Source organism: Crocodylus siamensis, chromosome 2, assembly GCF_052110815.1.
Source record: "Crocodylus siamensis isolate JL-2025a chromosome 2, ASM5211081v1, whole genome shotgun sequence".
In the NCBI taxonomy this organism is placed as follows: domain Eukaryota; kingdom Metazoa; phylum Chordata; order Crocodylia; family Crocodylidae; genus Crocodylus; species Crocodylus siamensis.
The window spans coordinates 24,738,571-24,760,905 of NC_143396.1; the positions used below are offsets into that span (position 1 = coordinate 24,738,571).

General features: G+C 46.1%; 1 protein-coding gene across 5 annotated transcripts in view; it reads right to left on the reverse strand.

The window, feature by feature from the left end:
- TBC1D14 (TBC1 domain family member 14) overlaps positions 1 to 21,786 on the reverse strand; it is a 111,959-nt gene extending 90,173 nt beyond the window's left edge. The window contains exons 1-3 of one of the 5 annotated variants that reach the window (XM_090035543.1): positions 21,735 to 21,777; positions 20,539 to 20,625; positions 15,940 to 16,684 (exon numbers count right to left, since the gene is read on the reverse strand). In XM_090035543.1, coding sequence (XP_089891669.1) covers positions 15,940 to 16,667 — 728 coding nt within the window. In that variant the 5' untranslated portion in view covers positions 16,668 to 16,684; positions 20,539 to 20,625; positions 21,735 to 21,777. Of the gene's footprint in view, positions 1 to 15,939; positions 16,685 to 20,538; positions 20,626 to 21,320; positions 21,448 to 21,642; positions 21,665 to 21,734 lie in introns of those variants that run through there. The other 4 variants (XM_090035544.1, XM_090035542.1, XM_090035541.1 and 1 more) reach the window with 4 other exon arrangements.
- Positions 21,787 to 22,335: the final 549 nt, after the last annotated feature.

Below are 22,335 nucleotides of genomic sequence, written 5' to 3' on the forward strand. Positions count from 1 at the left end.
GTGCGCCCTAGTCAGTATAGGTATTTCATGTTTTTTCTAGAGTGCCAAGAGCTGCATGTGGCTGCAGCTGGGTGGAAGCACAGAGCCTGGGGCTGGCAAAAGCATCAAGGCTGGAATGCAGAGCTTGGGTAAGTAGGGTGTGGGTCTGGCATTTGTGGGGTGTAAGGGAGGGTGTGAGGGACCCCCAGGGGACTCCCCCCATGCACTGCATCACCCCCTGTAGTGCACAGCCACTAGTACCAGCAGCAGCAAGCAGTAGGCCCTTGGGGCGCTCATAGCCCATGAAGGCACAGCCACCTGGCAGTGCCAGGCCGGCCTGCCTCTGCTGCACAGGGCTCTCTGCGCTGCATATACAGCTTCTAGCACTTGCGTGTCACCAGGAGGGAGCTCGGCACAATGAAGCCAACTGCCTTCCCCACTCCCTGCTACCACATGCAGGTACTGGGACTCCACTGGGAAGCAGGGGGTGGGGGCCCCCCCTCCACTTCTGACAGAGTCCCAGCAGCCGCATGTGGCAGCAGGGAGCGGGACTAGGCTGCCGGCTCCATTGTGCAGGGATTCTCCCTGCTGACACACAAGTGCCTGGAGCTGCGTGTGCACTGTAGGGAGCTAGGTGCAATAGAAGCACAGAAAAATTAGGTTTGGAGGAGACCCCAGGAGATCATCTAGTCCAACCCCCTGCTCAAATCACAACCATCCCTAAACAGATCATCCCAGCCAAAGTTTGATCTAGCCAGGTCTTAAAAACCTCCAAGGATGGAGCTTCCACCACCTCTCTGGGTAGACTGTTCCAGTAGTTTGTTTCTTATTTTAAATCTATTAAAGACTCACACCCCAATTGTAACAGAGCACATCAAGTACTTTCCAGCTACAACACAGCCTACTAACTACTGTAAGAGGGCAAGATTCAGTCCATGACATGCTCACTCCAGAATACAGCCCAGAAACACCTGCACTAGAACTCTACAAAGTCTGAGGCATTGTGGTACTTCTCCAGACTGGTATTTACACTCCACTAGAATAACAACTCCAAGAATTAATCTAGATGTAGAGACAAAACTGGCAAAGAGAACTAATAAATTCATAGATTGTAGACTCAGAAGATACCATGAAGAATCATTGTGTCCGACCCCCTGCCCCAGGCAGGAAAGAGCACTGAGGTCATACGACCCCAGCCAGGTGTCTGTCTAAGCCTCTAAATATTTTATCCCTGAAGTGAGATGAGAGATTAAAGAAGCAACCTTCAATTTTCTAACTTTATCAATTTTGAGAAGCATGGCCAAACAGGAAAACTTGAGTTGATTGGGACAGTTTCCCAGAATTGGTAAACAATAAACTACTGTATGTGGCTCAGATAAAAGACAGAGGATAAACCTACCAACTCCCTCCGTGTCCTCTCATTACTATACCTGCTTTCACCCAGACCTGGCCCACAGCTAAAATCCATTTCCAGCAGCCCTGGCAGTGCTGCTGCTGCTGGACCCAACCAACCTGCACCCACTGCCGGGGGTGGGACCCATGCAGGCAGGGCCATGGCCAGGCAGCTAGGATGGGCTGTGGCTGGGAGTGAGATGGGTGAGGAGGGCCAGAGACCCCAGGATCGTGGAGCACTGATAGCACAGGGCCAGGGCAGAGCCATGATCCACTGCCCACACACCCCTGTGCCGAGCGCAGGTTCTGCAGGCAAGGGCATAAAGGGAGTGGAGTGTGGCTCTGTCCCAGCCCCATGCTGTCACCACGCAAAGATCCCAGCCTCAGACAGCTCACTGCATGGCTCCCAGCCGGTCTCCATAGGATCAGTAAAGCATAAAATATTGACTCCATGAAGTTTGAGAGACTTTCAGTTGTTCACATTATTCTTACCACACAGAGCAGTATCACACGTATACCCTTATTTCCACACCATTTCTTGTCTTAGCTTTTATGAAGTCACTTGAAAGCAGTTAACCAACTCAAGATTTTACACTTCTACCTCAATTGTAATAACTGTATCAAACTGGAAACATAAAAGCTAGAAGGTGACATTCAGCATCATGAACACTCAAGAATGGTTTAAAAGTTCACTGCTTTATAATGAAAGCACTTAATTATTTGCCTAATTTTTTTTGTACCTAGCAAATGGTTTTACAAAGTAGGAATCACCAGTGATCAGAGAAGATGACTTCTTTCAGTGAAACCATGAAGCAGTACTCTTAAAAAGTCATATTAATATTGTTTTTATAATCTTTAAGCACTGCAGCAGTCTGCAGTAGTGGGCCCTACCAATAGGGGCAGGAGGAAAGAAAGTAAAATTGAGTTTACGTGGCATTTTGTTTATTGCTGGTAAAATATACCAGTCACATGACAGCAATTGTGTCAATAGCACTGTTACTGTTCACTTATAGCTTCCCTACACAGGAATACTAAGGAAAGTTCATCTGAATAAACTATTAGTGTGAATTTAAAGTGAATTAATTAAATTGCATCAAGCCCCTAGGTGGGCACTTTTCAGAATTAAAAGTGGCCTTGATTTGATACAATTCACTTTGGAATTAAATGAAACAGGGATTTAAATGCAGTTCATTTGAACTAACTAAAGGTGTGGATTAGATAAACTTCCCCCACTGTCTCCATATTAAACAATCCATAATTTAAATCTCAATTAAAAAAAGAAAAAACAAAAACAAACAACACTCCAGCTCCAAGAAGTAACAGTAGTAGGGCACGCCTGAAGAAATCACAGAAAATTAGAGTTAAAAGGGACCTCAGGAGGTCATCTAGTCCAACCCCCTGCTCAAAGCAGGATCATCCCCAACTAGTTCAAATCAGCAGGTCTAGATGCTCTCCACTCCAGGGTGTTGAGAGAGCTAACAGGGGTTATTGCAGGGCCCTTGGCATGGCTTTACGAGTGCTCGGGCCAGGTGCCGGATGATTGGAAGATAGCCAACGTGGTCTCCATCTTTAAAAAAGGGAGGAGGGAGGACCCGGACAACTATAGGCCTGTCAGTCTTACCTCAATCCTAGGGAAACTCTGAGAAGATCATCGAGGAGCACATCTGTGATTGGCCGGCCTCAGAGATGATGCCCAAGGGCAACCAGCATGGTTTCATTAGGGGCAGGTCATGTCAGACCAACCTGATTGCCTTTTATGATCAGGTCACAAAAACCTTGGATGTAGGTGCTGCCATGGATGTAGTCTTTCTGGACTTCAGCAAGGCCTTTGACTCCATCTCCCACCCCATTCTCATTAAAAAATTGGGTGACTGTGGCACTGATGCCTACACAATCAGACGGATTGCAGATTGGCTCAAGGGTCGCACTCAGAGGGTGGTGGTGGATGGCTCATATTCAATCTGGGCCCGCGCCGTTCAATCTCCTTATCAGCAACTTGGACGACAGGGTGAAAAGCAAGCTGTTTAAATTCGCTGATGATACCAAAATTTGGGGTGAGGTGAGCACGCTAGTAGGGAAGGAAAGACTGCAGCAAGACTTGGATAGGTTACAGGGGTGGGCTAGCAAAAACAGGATGCGCTTCAACACTGACAAGTACAGGGTGCTGCACTTGGGCAGTAGTAACCAGCAGCACACTTATAAGATGGGGAACTCCCTTCTTGAGAGCACGGAGGCAGAAAGGGATCTTGGAGTCATTACTGAAAAGGAAGTGTAGTAATAATGACTTGTAGTCATTACTGACTCCAAGATGAACATGGGCCGACAATGGTCTGACATGACCTGTCCCTAATGAAACCGTGCTGGTTGCCCTTGGGCATCGTCCCTGAAGCCAGCCCATCGCAGATGTGCTCCTTGATGATCTTCTCAAAGAGCTTCCCTAGGATAGAAGTAAGACTGATGGGCCTATAATTGCCCAGGTCCTCCTCCCTTTTTTAAAGATGGGGACCATGCTGGCTATCGTCCAATCATCTGGCACCTGACCCAACCACCATGAGCGCTCGTAAAACCGTGCCAAAGGCCCTGCAATAACCCCAGCTAGCTCCCTCAACACCCCAGGGTGGAAAGCATCTGGACCCACTGATTTGAACACATCCAGCCCCTCCAGAAGCTCTCTAACCCGATCCTCCCCAACCTGAGGTCTGGAGGCGTTCCCCTCAAGTCTGTCTTGCATCATGGTGGGGAAGTCCCAGTCCCTGCCCAAGAAAACGAAGGTGAAGAATTGGCTGAAGAGGTCTGCTTTCTCCTCTGGCACAACCATCAAACTGCCCAGAGAATCTTGCAGGGGCCCCACATTTCCCAGTGCTTTCTTCAACCTCCCTATATATTTGAAAAAGGACTTTTTATTATCTTTGATCTTGGACGCTAGTCCTAGCTCTATGTCCACCTTAGCTTTCCTGACAGCCACCCTACAGGCCCAAGCAGAGGAGGTATACTCCTCTTTGCAGATAGCACCCCCCTTCCACTGGTTGTACACCATCTTTTTGGCAATCAGGCATTCCCAGATGTCCTTGGTGAGGCAGGGGGGCTTTTAGGCACTCTTGCCCCGCTTGGGCCCTGCGTATCATCTCCTTAAGGAATGACCACTTATCTTGGGCACCGAGTTCCCCTGCTCTCAAGAACCCCAGTGCCTCTCCCACTAATCTCCTCAACTCATCGAAGTTGGCCCTCTTGAAGTCTAGGGCTACCGCCTTGCTGCAGGCCCTTGACACCCTGTGCTGGATGGTGAATTCCAGCAAGCGTTGATCGCTATCACCCAGGTGGTCAAGGACCTGGAGACCCCTTACCAGGTCATCACCTGTGGCCAGGACCAGGTCCAACAAGACATTTTTTCTGGTAGAAGATTTGCTTCTTGTTAGCTCATTCACCCCAAGTCACCTCAGCTGAGACTTGAACCCAGATCTCCTATGTGGCAGGCAGCCACCACTGGAGAATTACTACAGAAATTGAATCTGCTGGCAACGCTTCCACCAATGAAACCCACTATGCCTTTAGCCTTCTTGGCAACAAGTGCACATCATTGGCTCATGTTCAGCTTACTATCCACTGTAACCCTCAGAGTTGTTTCTGCAGATTTGCTGCTTAGCCAGTTGGTCTCCAGCCTGTACTGATGCATGGGGTTGTTCTGTTCTAAGTGCAGGACTTTGCACTTATCCTTACTGAACCTCATTGAACTTCTATTCGTCTAATCCTCCAGTTTGTCAAGGTCTATCTGAATCCTAGCCCTATCCTCCAGTATATCCGCTACTGCCCCCAGCTTGGTGTCATCCGTAAACTTGCTGAAGGTGCATTCCATCCCATCTTCCCGATCCTTGATGAAGATAATGAACAAAACTGGCCACAGGACTGACCCCTGGGACTATCTACTTGATACCAGCTGCCAGCTAGATATTAATCAATTGAGTAGTACGCACTGACCCTGAAGATCCAGTCAGTTTTCTGTACACCTTACAGTCCATTCATTCAATCATTACTTATTTAGCTTGCTTGCAAGAATGTGGTGGCAGACTGTTTTAAAAGCCTTGCTAAAGTCAAGGTATATCATATCCACTGCTCTCCAAACAACAGAGTCAGTTATCTCATCCCAGAAGGCAATCAGGTTGGTGAATCCATGTTGCCTGTTCCTAATCACCTTCTCTATCAAGTGCTTAAAAATGCACTTGAGGACAAGCTCCATGATTTTTCAAGGAACAGAGGAGGCTGACCAGTCTGTAGTTCCCTGAAACCTTCTTCTTCAAGATGGGTACTATATTTGCCCTTCTCCAATTGTCTGGTACCTCTCCCAACTGCCACAAGTTTTCAAAGATAATGACTAGCAACTCCGCAATCGCAGCAGCCAACTCCCTCAGCATCCTTGGGTGCATCACATCTAGCCCTATGAACTTGTACATGTACAGCTGCTTTAAATAGCTCCCCAGCACCAGCAGCCTCATGTGGAAGATCATACTTTGCATGGTATGTGGGCCATGAGTTCTATTCCTTTTTGCCTTCTTCAGAATTCATGTAAAATTATGGGGCATGGGGGAGGGTGGGGGAAGCCTTAAAGCAAATGCATCCGATTCAATCTATATTTACTTAGATGTCTTCTGCTGTGTTTTAAATGCTTAAATAAAACAATTAGGAAATTCACATGATCATTAATAACTGTCTGGAATAACAAAGCAAATATACCTCTTACATAAGAACAAGAGTTAGCATCTTAGATTTTTAGAACGATACTACCTAGGCCTGGTCTTAAAAGATTTCACTTACATGGGGCTATGGTGGCATGCAGTCACCTTCCACATTGAGCTGATAAGTCATTTTTAATTTGGTACATTTTAAAATATTCCTACATCTTGAATCTTTACCTGTATACTTGAAAGAGAATCTTTTATTCATTAAAATTTCTCCCCACTATCAAATTCAGTTATATCAAATTGAACACAGCCCCATATGCAACAACAAAATCAGCTTAATTTCTGTTAATAAACCCCTTTTATTTCTTAGGGGAACGCTAGCTGTCCCTCTCATCAAGCACTTTCCGTGCACAGGGTGACCTTCTATACCAATGTGATTAGACAGTTCCGGAGCACTGGGGGGCTAAGTGCTTCTCTTAGGACGTCTTGAAGTTCACTCAGAAAAAACCTTATTGATAAGTGTTTGAATTCTATTGCAGATTTAAAAAGAAAGAAAAGAACAGCCAAGTTAGAGGTTTCCATTAGACGGCCCCATGCCAGAAAAACAGCCAATTTGTTTTATGTATAATTCTTCCAGAAGAAAGTCTTAAAGGGATTTTACAGGACCACCAAACTCTCTCCACTGCTGCAGACCTAATAACCATAAATGACAGGGATGCTGCCAACCAGCACCTAAACCAGGCCTCAAAATGTTGATTGCTGCTGGACAAAACAAAACAAGATATATTCTCAAGGTCTTTCCATAGTGCTGCATATTATGCTGCATACCCGTCTCATGGCCTGTGGCAAAGCACTAATCCCAGTATCAAAATCTGTTAATAAAATTTCCTCCAGTTCACACCTTAACAATTAGACTTCTTAACAGTTAATCATCTCCTGATCATTGAGACATCACTCTGCTGGCAGAAAATTTTTTAAAAAGAAAAGAAAAAGGAGCCTCTCCTCCCTAGTAGCCCTCCTCAACCAATCACAAGCTATAAATAATATTTCAGAAGACAGCAGAGCAGCCACAGGGGAGAGAAGCTATTACAAACCAGTTATGCACTTCCCCAGCTGAGCTGGAAGTATCCACAACAGGTCAGCAGGTCTAAGCAGGTACTCTGCCCCCCAGCTAGGCCATGGATCTCAACAGACCTGCCCTGCACACCTTGGTAGAGACTCCTGGTATCAGAGGCTTAGTTCCTGGAATCCAGTATTTAACCTTTGCCCCCACCAGATACAACACGTTGCCTTTTTGTGGGTTTTTACTGATACTTATCAAACTCATGGCACCTCCTGCTCTTGCCTTCCCCCATAGCTACACCCTTCCTTCAGCTCACCCACCCCACCCCATGGTCCTTTAGAACAGTTACGTTAGTCATTTAAAGATAAGAGCAAGGGCAAGAAAATAGATATTTTGAACTGTGCGTGTGCACATGCTGTTAGACTATTTAGTTACAAAAATCTTAACATTGCTCTCATGTTTTTCTCCACATTAGCATAAGACTGAAGGAGGTGGGAAAGAAAAAAAAAAAATAAAAGACCTAATATTTCAGGTCATTCCACCTTCCCGATTTCATCAAGATGCCAGAGCTAACATGCTGGTTTCCTTTCCACTTTCTAAAGCAACAAAAGATTGCTTTAAACAGAGATTCCAGTCATTAGCAGAACAAACTTGCTACAACACTGGTATACCTGGCTTCCTTAAGTCCATAATTCCAGACCATATAACGAAACATCTTGAAATGTACTTGAAAAAAAGTATGCAATATTTAGCTAGAAATGATCTATTTATCACTCTGAACACTGAAGCCTCTTAGCATGCCCAGCTGCCTTCAACCTGAAGGGAGTAATTCTTTGGTGGATGACCAAAATTTGTAATAATCATCATGGCCATAGTACTGACATGGTAACACAGGTGGTACCTGGTGCTGAACCAGATCCTTTTCTCCCAGTGAAACCATGGGAGTGAGGGAAGAGATGGCACACACTGTGCAGTGTTTCCTTGTTGTCATGGTGACGATGCTCCCTCAAACGGGGTTCTGAGGATGCCAGTCCCTTGTTAGGTGCCTTTAGGTACTTGGATTTTAAAACATACATAACTCTCAGAGACCTGAATCATGTTTCTACGGAGGTAGAAATCCCACCTGCAAATTCTTTACCGTTAGCCAGGAAGGGGAATTCCACTGATTCGGTTTCCGTTGGGGAGCACACCAGAGAAGACATGGATTTAGGCGACATGCCTTACCACCATGCTGCCGGAGATCTAGACCTGGACAGTAACTTTTGGTAAGGCCTCCAACTCAAAAGGCTGAGCACAAGTACTTTTAAAATGGATGCTCTATGCAACACTGCTACATTAAATCCATGTTTAGACTTTAATTTACATACTGTACCCAAGATGGCCTTTAAAGGAAGATACAGAACCTCCAGTTTCCTTTCTACCTTATCTGGCTGTTTATTCATTCTTCCTTTTTTTAGATCTATGTGAATTGGGCATCCATGTCTAAAACTCCAGTTTCTATCCAAGAGGTTTGTTAACCTACTACCAGCACCAGAATCGATGACTAAAAAGTTACCAAGCAGTCTGCTTACTTTTTTATAGCATTTTGTCCCCATTCATTTTCACAGCTACTTTCACTATCAACACTCCCTTTTCTCATATCAGGTTAGTACACCACTAACACTATGGGAGGAACACATAAACCCATTATCCTAGGCCTTTTGAGAAGACAGCTACTAGCAAGAAAGCAGCAGAGCAGCTTCTATTTCTGAGCTGATCTTCTTTTGCTTTAGCTAGAGAACAGGGAACAACTTTTTCACACATGCAGGCCCCTCAAGAGTGGCCAGGGAGCATATGACACAGTCTGGTTCCTGATGGCTAAGGGGAGTTTCTCCACATTACATCTCTCCTGTTACCATGTTATACTTTTCCTGTGTCCACATAACAAAAATTGCCCCTAAGCTAGCTAAATAGCATCTGTGTATCCACACTGTCAGCTGATTTTATTGTTTTAAATTTGTTTTTATCATGGTAATTTAAAACACCTCTGACATGTTTTATTTTTAGCTCCTGAATTTCTTTCATGACGGTCTTTGGTATCGTTTTAAATCTTTGACATGGATCTGACTTATGCCCGAAAACATGATTTTTCCTGCTTTGCAACTATTACACCACCAGGTGCCACTTGGGTTTACTACTCAGCAATCCATGGAAATCCACTGAATCTCTATTGTAATACTTCAACAAGATTCCAGGGGCTAATCTTGCAAATTTTACCTGTAATTTAGTTCAAAGTTCAGATTAATGAAAAATATAGCTTTTTTGGATTCCAAAAAAAAAACCTGTTCCCCGTGTACTTTGTGGCAAAGATCAAATTGTTATGGGTCAGGGCAGTTCAAGACCCAGGCTAATTAAAATTACTTTTTGTTGGACTGGGTTTTTGGTTTGGCAGGGGTAGGGGGACAGGGCAGGAGTGAGGGGAAGCAGCATGGCTGGAAGGGTAGGGGTAACCCGGGTGGTACTCAGATGAGGTATCCCCGATGCAATGGAAAGGATTTAGCAGGTGTGTTAGTGCGCTATGGAAGGGGTAGCTGCTTATGGGGGAGCAGCAGTCCTCCTATCACCTATAAAGATGAGACCAATTGGAACTTAACCATATATAGGGTTAATAGGGGAAAAACAGGGTGGAATAACACATATGCAGGGGGCAAGGGAACCTTGGGAGATAATGGTACCCCCTCCCCCCCGGGCACCCAGGAGAGGGGGGAGAACCAGGGGAGCAAACCAGGGGAGCAGAGGGGAGTCAAAGGGATTTTAGGTTAACATACACATATAACAGAGACAAATCAACAATAGACTTGAGGTGCAGCTCCCACAAAATTTGAGGCACAAGCACCCCAGTTGGGCAGAGTAAAAGAGGTGAGGGGAACCCATCCCCCAATGGGGATTCCCTTTTGCAAGCAACTCAACCCTCTGGTGCCCTGCCTGGGAATCAGGAACTCAGGTCTCCCATGTCTCAAGCAAAAGCTGGAGGGAGAAGACAGGAGGGGGAACAGTATTGAAGGGATCTGGTTGTAGGCTGTGGAGATACGACTGCAAGCAATGATGATTTGCCAATGCAGCAGTTAAAAGACTGACATGTAAAAAAAACTAAATGATACGAAAATTCCTCTCATTCAGCCTGGGCTGTTTCTTTCGTCACCTCAACCCACACCGTGTCCCTGCTGTGTGGGGCTGGAGGTGTTAGCTCATGCTGGCCACTGTGTGGTGATGGCGGGAGGGAAGGTAAGGAAAAGGGAGTTGGAGTAGGCTAATCACAGCCCCCCAACCCCACTTTGGGGGAAGCTGTCCTGGGCACGGGGATCCCTGGTAGCCAAGGAATCTTAAATCAAACCTCAATGAGCGCCCCAGGCCACCCTCACACTGGTTCTCAGCTTCGGAAAAATTCCTGCTTTTTGACGTGGGGATACAAACGACAGACACGAGACACAGAATTTTTCATGTTTTACATAAAAATTCCTGTAGTAATGACTCTATTAAAGCTTTAGCCTGGGTGTGTGATACCCAGATGCCAACACACAGGGAGGCGGGCAGCCAGACCCTTTGTATACCCTTGTGTAGCCCTAAGTGTACCCCATACCCAGCCCCCAGCGCAACAAGCATGCAGAAAAAGCAGGGGGCGGAACTGCTTTGGGACCAGGCTTGGGTAGAGGGGCAGCCCCTTTCAGAGGCTTACAGTACAGACCCCCAAGGCCAATTGTGAGCGGCAGGCAGGCAGGCAGGCAGACTCACTTCTGCGGGTCTTTGCATGAAAAGATTTCCCTCCCCAACCAGCAGCACCCCATGCAACAAGCAACAAGCGCCCAGAAAAAAGCAGGAGGCTCTGCAGGGGAGGCGGGCAGCACTGCCTATTGAACTCAACCCCCCCCACACCAAAATGAGTCTCTCTCAAGCAAAACCACCACGAATTCCCTCCAGAAAAGCAACCCAGTGCAACCCATGAAAATAAACCAACCAAAATATTAAATCTTGCCCTAAAATGCCACCTGGTAGTAAAGTAGTACTGGAAAGGGCAAGAGGGTAAAATTGTTCTGATGTGCTGCCTAGTGCATTTTACTAGTTATAGCATAATAAGCCATTGCTTGGTAAATCACGTCCATGTTACTTATTTAGCTGTCTTAAAGAAAGAAAAATTAAACTAGGAACATCTTTAGCGACTAAATGCCGAGTATGTGTACAAGGGCCCTAAAAGACCAAAAAATGTTTCCCTTCATTTCTGAGCTCCTTTCAAGCCTCCACAGAATCAACCCCAGGGTTTATCCCTGAAGCAACCTTCCACTGTCAATTTCTACAATAGGGGCTGAGCATCTTCAGACTTCTGGTATTCTAATATTTAATCTTGTTATTAAAAAAAATACTGGAAAGGTTTTTCTTTTATGCTGTTAGAGATCACATTAATATCAACTAGCCACAATTTGCTGGGTCTACTATTAACTACTCACAGCTATTTTAATGCTGTTGCAACTGTACTTTACCCAGGAAGTCTGAAATTACTTTCCACACAAGGCAGTAATACTGGAGTGTTGAGGATGCCTGAAAGCTTGTCTAACATCTCTCCTAACTATAGTTGGTCCAAGAAAAGATATTATGATAAGACTCCACCCTTGCTTTCCATACAAACAACTGGAAATTTAAAATACAACTAAGTGAAAATTGGGGCAGAGGAAAGCTGAAACCTATAGAAATCATCATCATGCAAGATCTAGTTGCCAATTTACACAGCTCACATATCCTGCCCTGACTTCTAGCACATTAACTGAATACTACAGTCTTTTTTGAACAGTTATGCTTTATTTCTCACGGAATTCCATCCGAGGACTTGATAAATTCAAAGATGACCAAGTGGAAACAGAATGGAAGACACTTTCCAAGGCAAATGTTTGCTAAGGCCAGTGAAAGGTACAGCAGCATTAATGCAAAGACAGCATCCTGTTCTGTCCTGTGGGGAGCTGAGAAAAGCTGGCATCAGGGTGCCACTCATACACCAGTGAAAGATTAATTGCTGTCACACTGGTTTTCCAAGTCTTAACTAAGAAATATATCATAATAGCTTTCCAAGATTTAAATACTCTGTAGATAATTACATGAAAAAATAGCAGACGGGAAACTGATCATCTGAAAATGCCTACAAAGGCAGGATTTACAGCAATTAAAAGTTAAATCCAGAAAAACATTTTCATACCTAAATCCAAAATCTGCAATCTTCAAAATGTCCAGCCAGCTGCCACCTAGTTCTGGAGGTAGTCTTCCCTCTCCCTCCCCAAACAAAAAGGTGCCTCTTTGTTTACATGAGGGATAAGTTTCCTAGGTACCCGCTTCTGGCTATGTCCAATACTACATTGGTCTCAGGATCAGTTCTGCATAGCTAGACTCTAACTGACTCCACTAAAAATTAATTTGTATTTACCTACCCCAGAAAAGTGTACTCTGAGAATATTTGAGACCCAGGTTAAATCTCCCTCTCTGCTGGCGGATAATAAAACCTACCTCTCCCTTCAGAACCTAATCATAGAAAATTAAGGTTGGAAGGGACCTCAGAGGTCATCTAGTTCAGCAGGTCTCAAACCATGGGTTGCAAGTAAGTATGAATGGGTTCCAAACAAACTTTCAGTGCTTTACTACCCTCCTAGTGAGAAAAACGTTCCTTATATCTAACCTAAACTTCCCTTTCTACAACTTGAGACCACTGCTTCTTGTTCTGTCATTTGCAACTGGTGAGGACAGTCCTAGCTCCATCCTCTTTGTAACCACCCTTCAGGTAGTTGAAGGCTGCTATCAAATCCTCCCTCAGTCTTCTCTTCACCAGACTAAATCAGCGCAGTTCCCTCAGCTGCTCCTCAGAAGTCATGTGCCCCAGCCCCCAAACCATTTCCGTTGCCTTCCGCTGGACTTGTTCCAATCCTTCCTGTAGTGAGAAGCCTGAAACTGAACACACTACTCCAATGTGGCCTCACCAGTGCTGACTAGAGGGAAAGAATCACTTCCCTTCATCTGCTGGCAAGGCAATGCTCCTAGTAATGCATTCCAGTATACCAATAGCCTCCTTGGCAACAAGGGAACATTAGTGGCTCATGTTCAAATTACTGTCTACTGTAACCCCCTGTTGCCTCTTCTGCAGACCTACTGCTTAGCCAGTCAGCCACCCAGCTGGTAGGTGCATGGGGTTATTCTGTCTTAAAGTGCAGGACTTTGCACTTATCCTTATGGAACCTCATGAGGCTTTGTCTGGTCCAGTCCTCCAACTTGCTGAGGTCCTAACTTTACTCTCCAGCGTATCTACTACTTCCCCCAGCTTGGTGCCATCTGCAAGCTTGCAGAGGATGCACTCCATGCCATTTTCCAGGTTGCTGATGAAGAGAGTGAAGAAATTAGGGTGTGAGTTCTTAATCTTCCCAGCTGAGCCTTCATTTCACATTTCACTGTGCCATGAAGAAATTAAGTACAAGAGTTCTTGGCTCAGTTGAAGTTTACCTATTTGGACCAGAACCCTGATCTCTCTAACTGTAGGCAACTTCCTCAACTACTAGATGGCAGATCATACTTGCTCCTGCACTCTCTGGGAAACAGGCAATAGGTTATACTAGTGCATAGTGGTATAATGAAGGCAAAGCCATGTGGACAGTGTTATTGTTTAAACAGCTAATGAAACAAACAGCAACAAGTTCTGATCCTGAACACTCCCTATCTTCTAACAAGTATGTAAGTTGTTCAGGGCTCTAATATTAGACCAAAAGCAAAGTTCTAAACCTTTCTAACACATTAGGGCTACATGAAAAAGTGACCCCCAATTATGTGAAGGAATAGGACAGAGCAAGACAAATTAGTCAGCTAGTCCCCCATTTAAACCAAAATCATAATACACACACGCACACACTTAGATGCATCATTCACTTCTTTATTTAAAGAATACTGAAAGGTCACAGACTTTTGGGAGCCCAAAAGTAATTGGTGCAGTAAAGGTCTTTAACCTAGTCTAGACTTTTTTAAATGGTTGAAAATTTATTTTGGAGCTTACTCTTCCTACACTAATTCTACTACTGAGAAAGCTGCACGAGTCAGAACCTTGTCCTGTTTTGCGTATAACAATATCCTAGTTTGAGGAAGGCCTTTATGTGCCAGTGTCACTGCTCTTTCCAGTCGACAGTACATCATTTGCTTGTGCTAACAACTGTGTGTACACAAGGGCAGCAAAGTTCATGTTCTGTAGGCTCTGAAGTACTCAGAATTCTTCAGCTTCCAAATTAAGTCTAGTTGCCATGGAACCAACAGCCAGAAGTCCATAAAAGCATCTGCACCTCAGACTGCAGAACCATGACTAATGATTCAAACCCATAGTGGAGTACTCATATGTACTCCAAATCTCAAGTGAGACTAACAGATGAAGCTTCAGAGAACAATGCCTGCAGCCAGTTTGATAGGTCTTCAAAAAATGAAAATTAAAAAACAGCAGTTGTTTGCCCTTTGCAAGGAACATGACTTTTCACAGAAACAAGCAGGGTGAGTCTTTCAATGTTTAGCAACTTGTTCTTGTGGTAATGGAAGGTTTAAGAGAGGAAGAGCAGGGTTCATTTAAATGATGAAACAGGCAAAACAGGTTCACTGTCACCAAACTGCACAATAAGTAACTTACAAGCAATCATTACTTGACAACATCTTGCAGTGAATGAAACGTCTCATTCTACAAATTAATTTATAACCCCAAAGAAATAGCTTGCACTATGGTTGTCATACGCTAACTCCATTTGTTTGCTAAGAAAAATCAGTATCACTATCTAAATGCTTTTCATACAAGGTGCAGTGTGAGCTGCTTCAGTGCTGCCCAAATATTTCCATTTTAATAACAAAATGCTAAAATTCCATGCAAGATTTCACATATTTTCCTGTTACACAAAACAAGCAAGGTGATTAAAAGTATTTTCAAAATAATAAGAAAGAGGATCAGTTAAATACCATTTGTGATATGCCTTCTCATCTGTGAAGTAAAAACTTTGCAGCTTAAGAAAATGAAGAAATAAGAGAATAAGCGTGTCAAATGTTTGACATGAATCGTGTGTGCCCCCGGTGGCTGGGTGGGGCATGGCAGTAGCTAGAGCGCGACAGCGGTAAGCAGAAGAGCTTCCACAGATGCCACTGGTGCTGGGGGGGGGGAGGGGGAAATGAGCACTAACCAAGGGTTGGCGACCATCCGCAGCCACCACCAGCAGTGTCAGCAGCAGCCAGCAGGGATCACAGTCTGCCCACAGACTGTGTCGGCAGCGGGGTGGCAAGCAGCAACCGCCCACAGGCGCCACTGACAGGGTCAGCTTTTTTGCAGGGGGTGCACATGCACCCCTTACACATCACCTGTTTGACATGCTTGTATTTAATATTAATACTTCAGCACTGCCTGAGAAATTTCCCCATGCTTATATTTTAAAGATCTTAAAGGCGGGCAAGTACCAGCATTCCCATTTGACAGACAGAAGAACAGACATTATGATAAGTGATTTATTCAAAGAACATACAGCAACTGTGTCAGAGCAGGGAAAAGAAAACCAGGAGGCTTCCGTACATCCCAAAGAACACCAAGCATTACTTAGTTTTACCTACGCCTCACTTGTCTGGTCAGTCAGAGTAGAAACAAGTCCATGTCCCTGATACCCAAAGGACCTAAAACTGTTAGCTGCGATAGAAAGTCCTTAAACTAATTTAGCTGGGAAGAACTATTAGAACTGGCCCTATGCTTCTTCCCACCTCCTTACTTCAATCATCTGAAAAATGGCTAGGATAGACATAACAAAAAGCAGTTACCTGGAGAAGAAGCTAGTGAAAGGTCCAAGTATTTTCAGTTTACTGTCCACCTCTGTTTCTTGACAACACGCCTGCTGGTTTTGTTCACTGGTCTCCTTACTGGAATTCAACGTAACATCTGAAAAGTGTGCTTCATCAGTCTCCAGGGTCACAATTGCACTCGAGCTGCTTGTGACCATGAAGTCCAAGATATCCTCATTGCTAACCGATAATGTCGTTGACAGTTCTGTACTGAGACTAGAGACACTACATACAGAGATATCGTCACTTCGATTCAGCGTTTTAGAGGTGGGACTGTATAGCTTCACTGTGTCATATCCAGTTCTTGGAAAGGTTGAGGATTTTCGTACAGCATTTTCATGTTCAGCAGCTGAGGAATGTGGAGGCACATAAGATGGCAGCGTGCATGCACTCTGAAAAGTTCTTTCTGGCATAATTTCAGGCTCAGATTGTTTTCTCTTCACATGTAAAACACTGCAGTGGACAGGTTCTGGATTCCCTATTTCCAGGGTTGGAATACCAGAATCCACCGATTTAAGGCTATGACTATCTTCTAAAGCAGCAGAGTGCTGGATAGGTTGGGTGGGTCCATATTCAGGCAAGGAGAGAGATCTTGGAGCCCTTGAATTCAAGTTTGGAAAATTCTGGATACTGCTGCCCACTCTAGCATCCAGAATACCCATCAAGCTCAAACCATTTAAGGAACTGGATACATTTACTTCAGTCATCTTGGTCCAAGTGGTAACTAGTTAATAGAAAAAGAAACTATTAGGAGGGAATTGAGCATGTAAACAGAATATTACCCAAGAACTACATTACTCATCTTGTAGTAATCATTCCATATCTGTGAGAAGTGAGAGGGGAAAATAATCATATTTGGTTTATTCTTCCCTGTAGCTGAGCAAAAACAGCGCAGTGACAACCCAAATTATTTTTAAACATTTTGCTATGAACACCTGAAGTTGCTAAATCTGAACAATTTTTTGTTAACAGCTTGTACATCACTATTCATAGCGTATTGTAAAGATGCTCAAAATTTTGGTCCAGCAGACCAGATGAGCAGTGTCTGCTTTCTATGGGTCAGATCTGGCCAGAGGATGCAATCCAGCACCTGGGACAAGTGCAGTGGGGCCCCATCCAGCCACACAGAGGGTGATGGGGGGCAGCCCAGCCCCAATCCAACCATGCCAAGGAAGGGGATTTGGCCCAGCCCCATAGAGGAGGAAGAGGGGGAGGGGGCATGATCCAGCCCCATGGGGGGAGGGGATATGGCTTGATCCCAAGGGAGGAAGGGGGCATTGCCCAACCCCAACCTGGCTAGGTAGGGGAGGGGGGGTGTGGCTCAGCCCCACTAGGGTCAGGGAAGAACCAGGCAGGCCCTGAACCAGCTGTGCAGAGGAAGGGGGTATGGCCCAGTCCCATGGGGGGCGGGGTAAGGAAGGGGCATGGCCTGACCTGAACCAGCAACATACAGGGAAGGGGGAGCAAGCCCAGCCCTGACCTGGCTGTGCAAGGGGAGGGCTGTAACACGGCTCCAACACATGGCAGGGGGCTTGGGAATTTAGCAGCACGGAGGGGTGGCAATATTAACTGCCACTGCTCCCCTATCCCCAAATATCCAGACCCATGAGAAGCCCCACAGGCTGTATTTGGCCTACAGGCTCGAGGCTGACCATCCCTGGTGTTTTGTATACACCTCAGACTCTATAGTTCAAATTTAACTAGTTCTACTTCCAGCTGTAATGTTTCTCTTTTTGGATTTCAAAACAGGTTTCTTCAATGGAATTGTAAATAGTCATAAAAGCTTCTCTACTGGTCTTGAAATGTTATAAAGATTATTCTTAAACTTTACACTTTGGCTCAAATTTAAGATCAGTGTCTTTTAAAATATCATTTTCACATTTTTCTGCAAAACTAACAAACTGGGAAAGAAAGATAATAATTTGCCTTATTAAGGCCTGGTAACACTCTGTTTGCTGAATGGTCACTAGGCTGCCTGGGTTCCAATATTCTAAACCCATATGCTCCAGGTTTCCCCAAGTCAAAGTGGATCCCAAAAGTGCTCCTTTTCTTGGCACCCTGGCACACTGTCAAGGCACTGACTGCTGTACCCTTTATGGAACCAGCACACGCTGCTCCTATAGTACTTCACTGGTTCAAGTACACCTTTTTCCAGAGATCCTGTCATGTGTACTCTGGTTTACAACTGACTTTTCCATAAAAACATACAGGCTTTCCAAAGGTTCCTAATGAGGTTAGTTTTTTTAGAAATACACAGATTTACACCGAGAGAGAGAACTATATACACTACTAAAACTTCCAAGATCCTTCTTCTACTTTCCCCCTCAACACAGCCTCACTTCCCAATGTGGAGTTACATCTTACTCCCAAAGACAATTTTCTGCTTCTGGTTTCTCTTACCCTTTCCAAAAGGGCTGATGACTTAGCCTCCCTTTTGTAACCTATCCAGCCCACACAAGGGGATCTGCTGTTTAGTTACCAAACTGCCTGGGTGAACTGGTTCTTCTAGGCAGCAAACAATTCTTTCAAGGCACAGGTAGACAATTATTTTGGCTGGAAGACCACTTTAGGAAATTTGGTGAGCTGCTGAGGGCCAGGAGCAGGACAGGGAGCTGGGGGAAGGTGCGCTGACCCAGCACAGGGTGTGTGTAGGGGGAAGGGGGGCAGCATTTGATTCTATTTGGCCCAGGCTACACACCCACTGCTGGAGGATGGAGCAGGTGGGCTGGGTCTCCACGGAGACCGGCCAGAAACCCTGTGGACAGCGTGGGCTCCACCACACAGATGACATGGGGCTGTGGGTGACTGGGAAGCATCATGTGAGAGTGGGATGGGCAGGTGGGACCACGGTCAGGATCACAGGGCAGTGACAGCTCAGGGCCGGGACCTGGGGCACAGCATGACCCACTGCCAGCATATCCCTGCAACAGGCACCAGTTTCACAAGCAGGGGCATGAGGAGAGTGGATCATGGCTCTGCACCAGGCCCTAGTCCCATACTGTCACTACCCCGTGATCCCAGCCCCAGTCCCCCATCCCACTCCCTATAATAGGATCGTGCTATTTTATAATAGGATCATGCTCAGAACACTCCACCAGTTGGTGGAAGACCAGGCCTCAATTCTCTTCTCCACTTGTGAGATTCAAATCCATTTCATCTACCTCCCAGAAATGGGCCTAAACACCAAACTGTCAGAACCTGGGTCACTGTATCTCATGACTAAGACAAACACCACCCCACCCATCCTCCAGGCTGAGGAGAAGCACTTTTTTGGGCAAATGCTTTAACCACTAAACCATTATATGACAGGGGGTCAACAGCAGCACCCCTACCTTTTCCAAAGATGTTCTGATCAACATGTTAACTCTTAACCAGAGCTCTTAATAAAAAGCTCCTGCAACTAGCAAATCTATTTAAACTTCTTGCACTACCCTTGACCCACCACTCTCATCCCTGTTTTGGCTTCTGTAATGAAGGGGTATTCTTTCTGTATCTTCCCCTCTTATTTGGGTAGAAAGTATTTGCTATACCACTCCTACACAACCCCCCAAATGATCTGATGCTCACTTGCTCTACTCTTCTGTCAGTTTTCTGGTTGGGGCCAAGTGATCTCTCCTGTGCAGATGCCTTTTTCCACAATGAGTAGCTCAAGTACCTGATTCTGTTATTTCTCCATGTTTACCAAAGTGCCGACAGAATTAATGATCTGTTACTCCTCAGTTTCTTTACACAGTCCTGTTTATATTCTTAATGCAAGCAAGTGATCAGTGGCCAAAAGATTGAACAGTTCCCTAATAGCAAAAATTAGACTTGGTTGTTAGTTTTGAAATTATAGTAAAAAAAGAAAGTCATTTTTCTAGTCTTTTTGCAGCTGCCTTGCATAGTAAGTGAAGCTTCTGGAAATTGATACTGACAAGTCTAAGTGTTTGTTGACTACAATACAGCTACAATACAGCTCCCAGAGCTGGCATGTTCCCATCATTCATTTATGAGCAGCAAAGCAAACTATTAGATTTTATATGCAATGCTCCCTATGCAGAAATAGCTTGCCCATGCCCCCAGAAATAAGACAATACCTTCTTTCAAGAAATAAAATGAAAACAGGGTTAAGAGAAGCTTTCCCAAAGCTCTTCTCTTGGGATGTCACAGGGAGAGAACAGTCTGAAGAAGCATTAGGCTGCAAAGTAGAATTAATGCTTTAACATCAGCCAGGCACAGAAACAGAAAGGGTCATAGCTGATCACTGCTCTAAGCCACCCTGTGCCATGCACTGCAAATTCAAGTGTTTTACTAATGGACAGGGTGATTCTGATAACTATGCAACATCTCAAAATAAAATAAAATAAAATAGCCAAGTGACTAAAGCAATCGAGTCTCCTGGATTCTAGTACTAACTCTGTCACCAAAGTCACTTGACCAGTCACAAAAAGAATAACTTGTCGTGACTGCCCCACTTCAGTTTACAAGGAAGTAAAAATTTTTCCCGAGTTACAAGGACACGGAAAGAATAAGCCTGTACACTGGTCTGAGACCTTACAAGAACCAGACAGCCTTTGTGTCATCTTGCATTGTCATTACCTTCCCCTTGCCTGCAAAACAGCTGACCACTGCATTTTAAGATGAATGAATGTAACCTTTCAAATCCAAAGATTACATCCTATTTTCCTGTAAAGAAAAAAAAAAAGAAAGAAAAAAGGAAATATTATTTGGGGGAGTTGTTTTTTTTAAGCCTTTGTGTACATGGCTGCGCTTCATTTTTCCCAGGGTATATAACATGTGATTCCGACCACCACTGATCTCCCCACATCAACCGTGTGAAAAATTATGATCCCGCAGCATTCAAGCAGCAGCAAGCAAAGGCAGCAGCCAGGGAAGCGAGCAGATGAACACTGTGGGGGGGGGGGGCGCGGAATCAAATTGCTTTGACTAGGAAATCCACTGCCTCCCCAACCTGTGGCAAACAGGCCCGCACAACTGCACAGCCCAAAACTTCCATGGCAAATAAGAAAGAAAAAAACAGGAAGGAAACGGGGGGGGGGGGTGTTATATACTCATAATCATAATCATCGTCCATTTCCAGGCCCTGAGAACTTTGCCCAGGGGCTGGCAAAGCGATGATGAAGGAGCCATTCAGCCCCTGGCAGCTGGTCCGCGGCTCTGCCCTGCCCAGCGCAGCCGCCTCAGTCCCGGGGCCGCGTCGGGCTCTTCCTGGCAGCCGTGAGGAACCCTCCAGCCCCTTCCGCGTCGCCCGCAGCACCCCGGGCACAGCCGGGACGGGGGAGAAGCGAAGGTCAAGTGCAGCCGACGCAGAGCAGCCCAACCCCGCGGCGCGGCCCGACCCGGCCCCCTGCAAGACTCACCCGCGCGGCTCCATGCCCCGCACCGGGAAGGTGGGGGGGGGTCGCCGCAGGAGGCCCCGCAGGTGTCGGCTGTTCCCGGGACTCCTGCGTTCTACCCCCCACGGCTGTTCCAGATGCTGGCCCCGCCCCCTCCGCGGCGAAAGCAGCCCCGCCCTCCCCGCTGCCCGCTGTTCCACCTGCGGTCACCCCGCCCCCGCCCCGCGGCCCCTCCTCCAGTCCTGCCGCCGCTGTTCGCTCTTGCAGCCACTCCCCCCCTCCGCGGCTGGGAGCTGACTAGCCCCGCCCGCTGGAGGTAAACGGACCAATGGAGAACGAGACGGACCCAGGGGCAACCGGTTTAAACTGAGGGGGGAAGCGGAGCTCCCTGGCGGCGACGGCGGCGGTGGGAGGCTGGTCCGCCATCGGCTTCCGTACCTGTTCGGGGCTCCCTGCCGCCATTTTGAATCGCTCCGGGAGCAAGGGGAGGCCAATCAAGCTGCCGAGTCCATCGATCGGGACGGGGGCGGGACTTGCCGCCTCGTCCCGCCCCCATAGAGCTCCTTGTTCGGTGGTAGAGGAAAGCGATTGCGGCATCATACATCTAGGGAAAACAAGGCAAAGGTGGGGACCTGGAGCCCAAATGTAGGACACCACAACTGACAAGGGGCCCGTGTAGGCAACTCTCATGATATTTGGTATTGAACTTAAAAGTACGCTTTGGCAATTAAAATAGAAAACGAAACTCTTTTCACACACACACACACACACACACACACACACACACACACACGTAAAGTGCCCGTCAAGAATCACAGGGCAGCAGGGACAGAGCGCCTCCACCCACCGCCCCATACTGGCACCACTGCATCCAGCCACGTGCAACACCCCCGTCCCACTCTGTTCAACCCCATGTGCCCCCCTATACCTCAGACACACACCCACCCAGCCATGCACACACACCCACCTACACCCACCCACCCAGCTCCCCGCTTGGGGAGGCAGGGCCACAGCATGCTGCACGGGGAGCAGGCAGGGG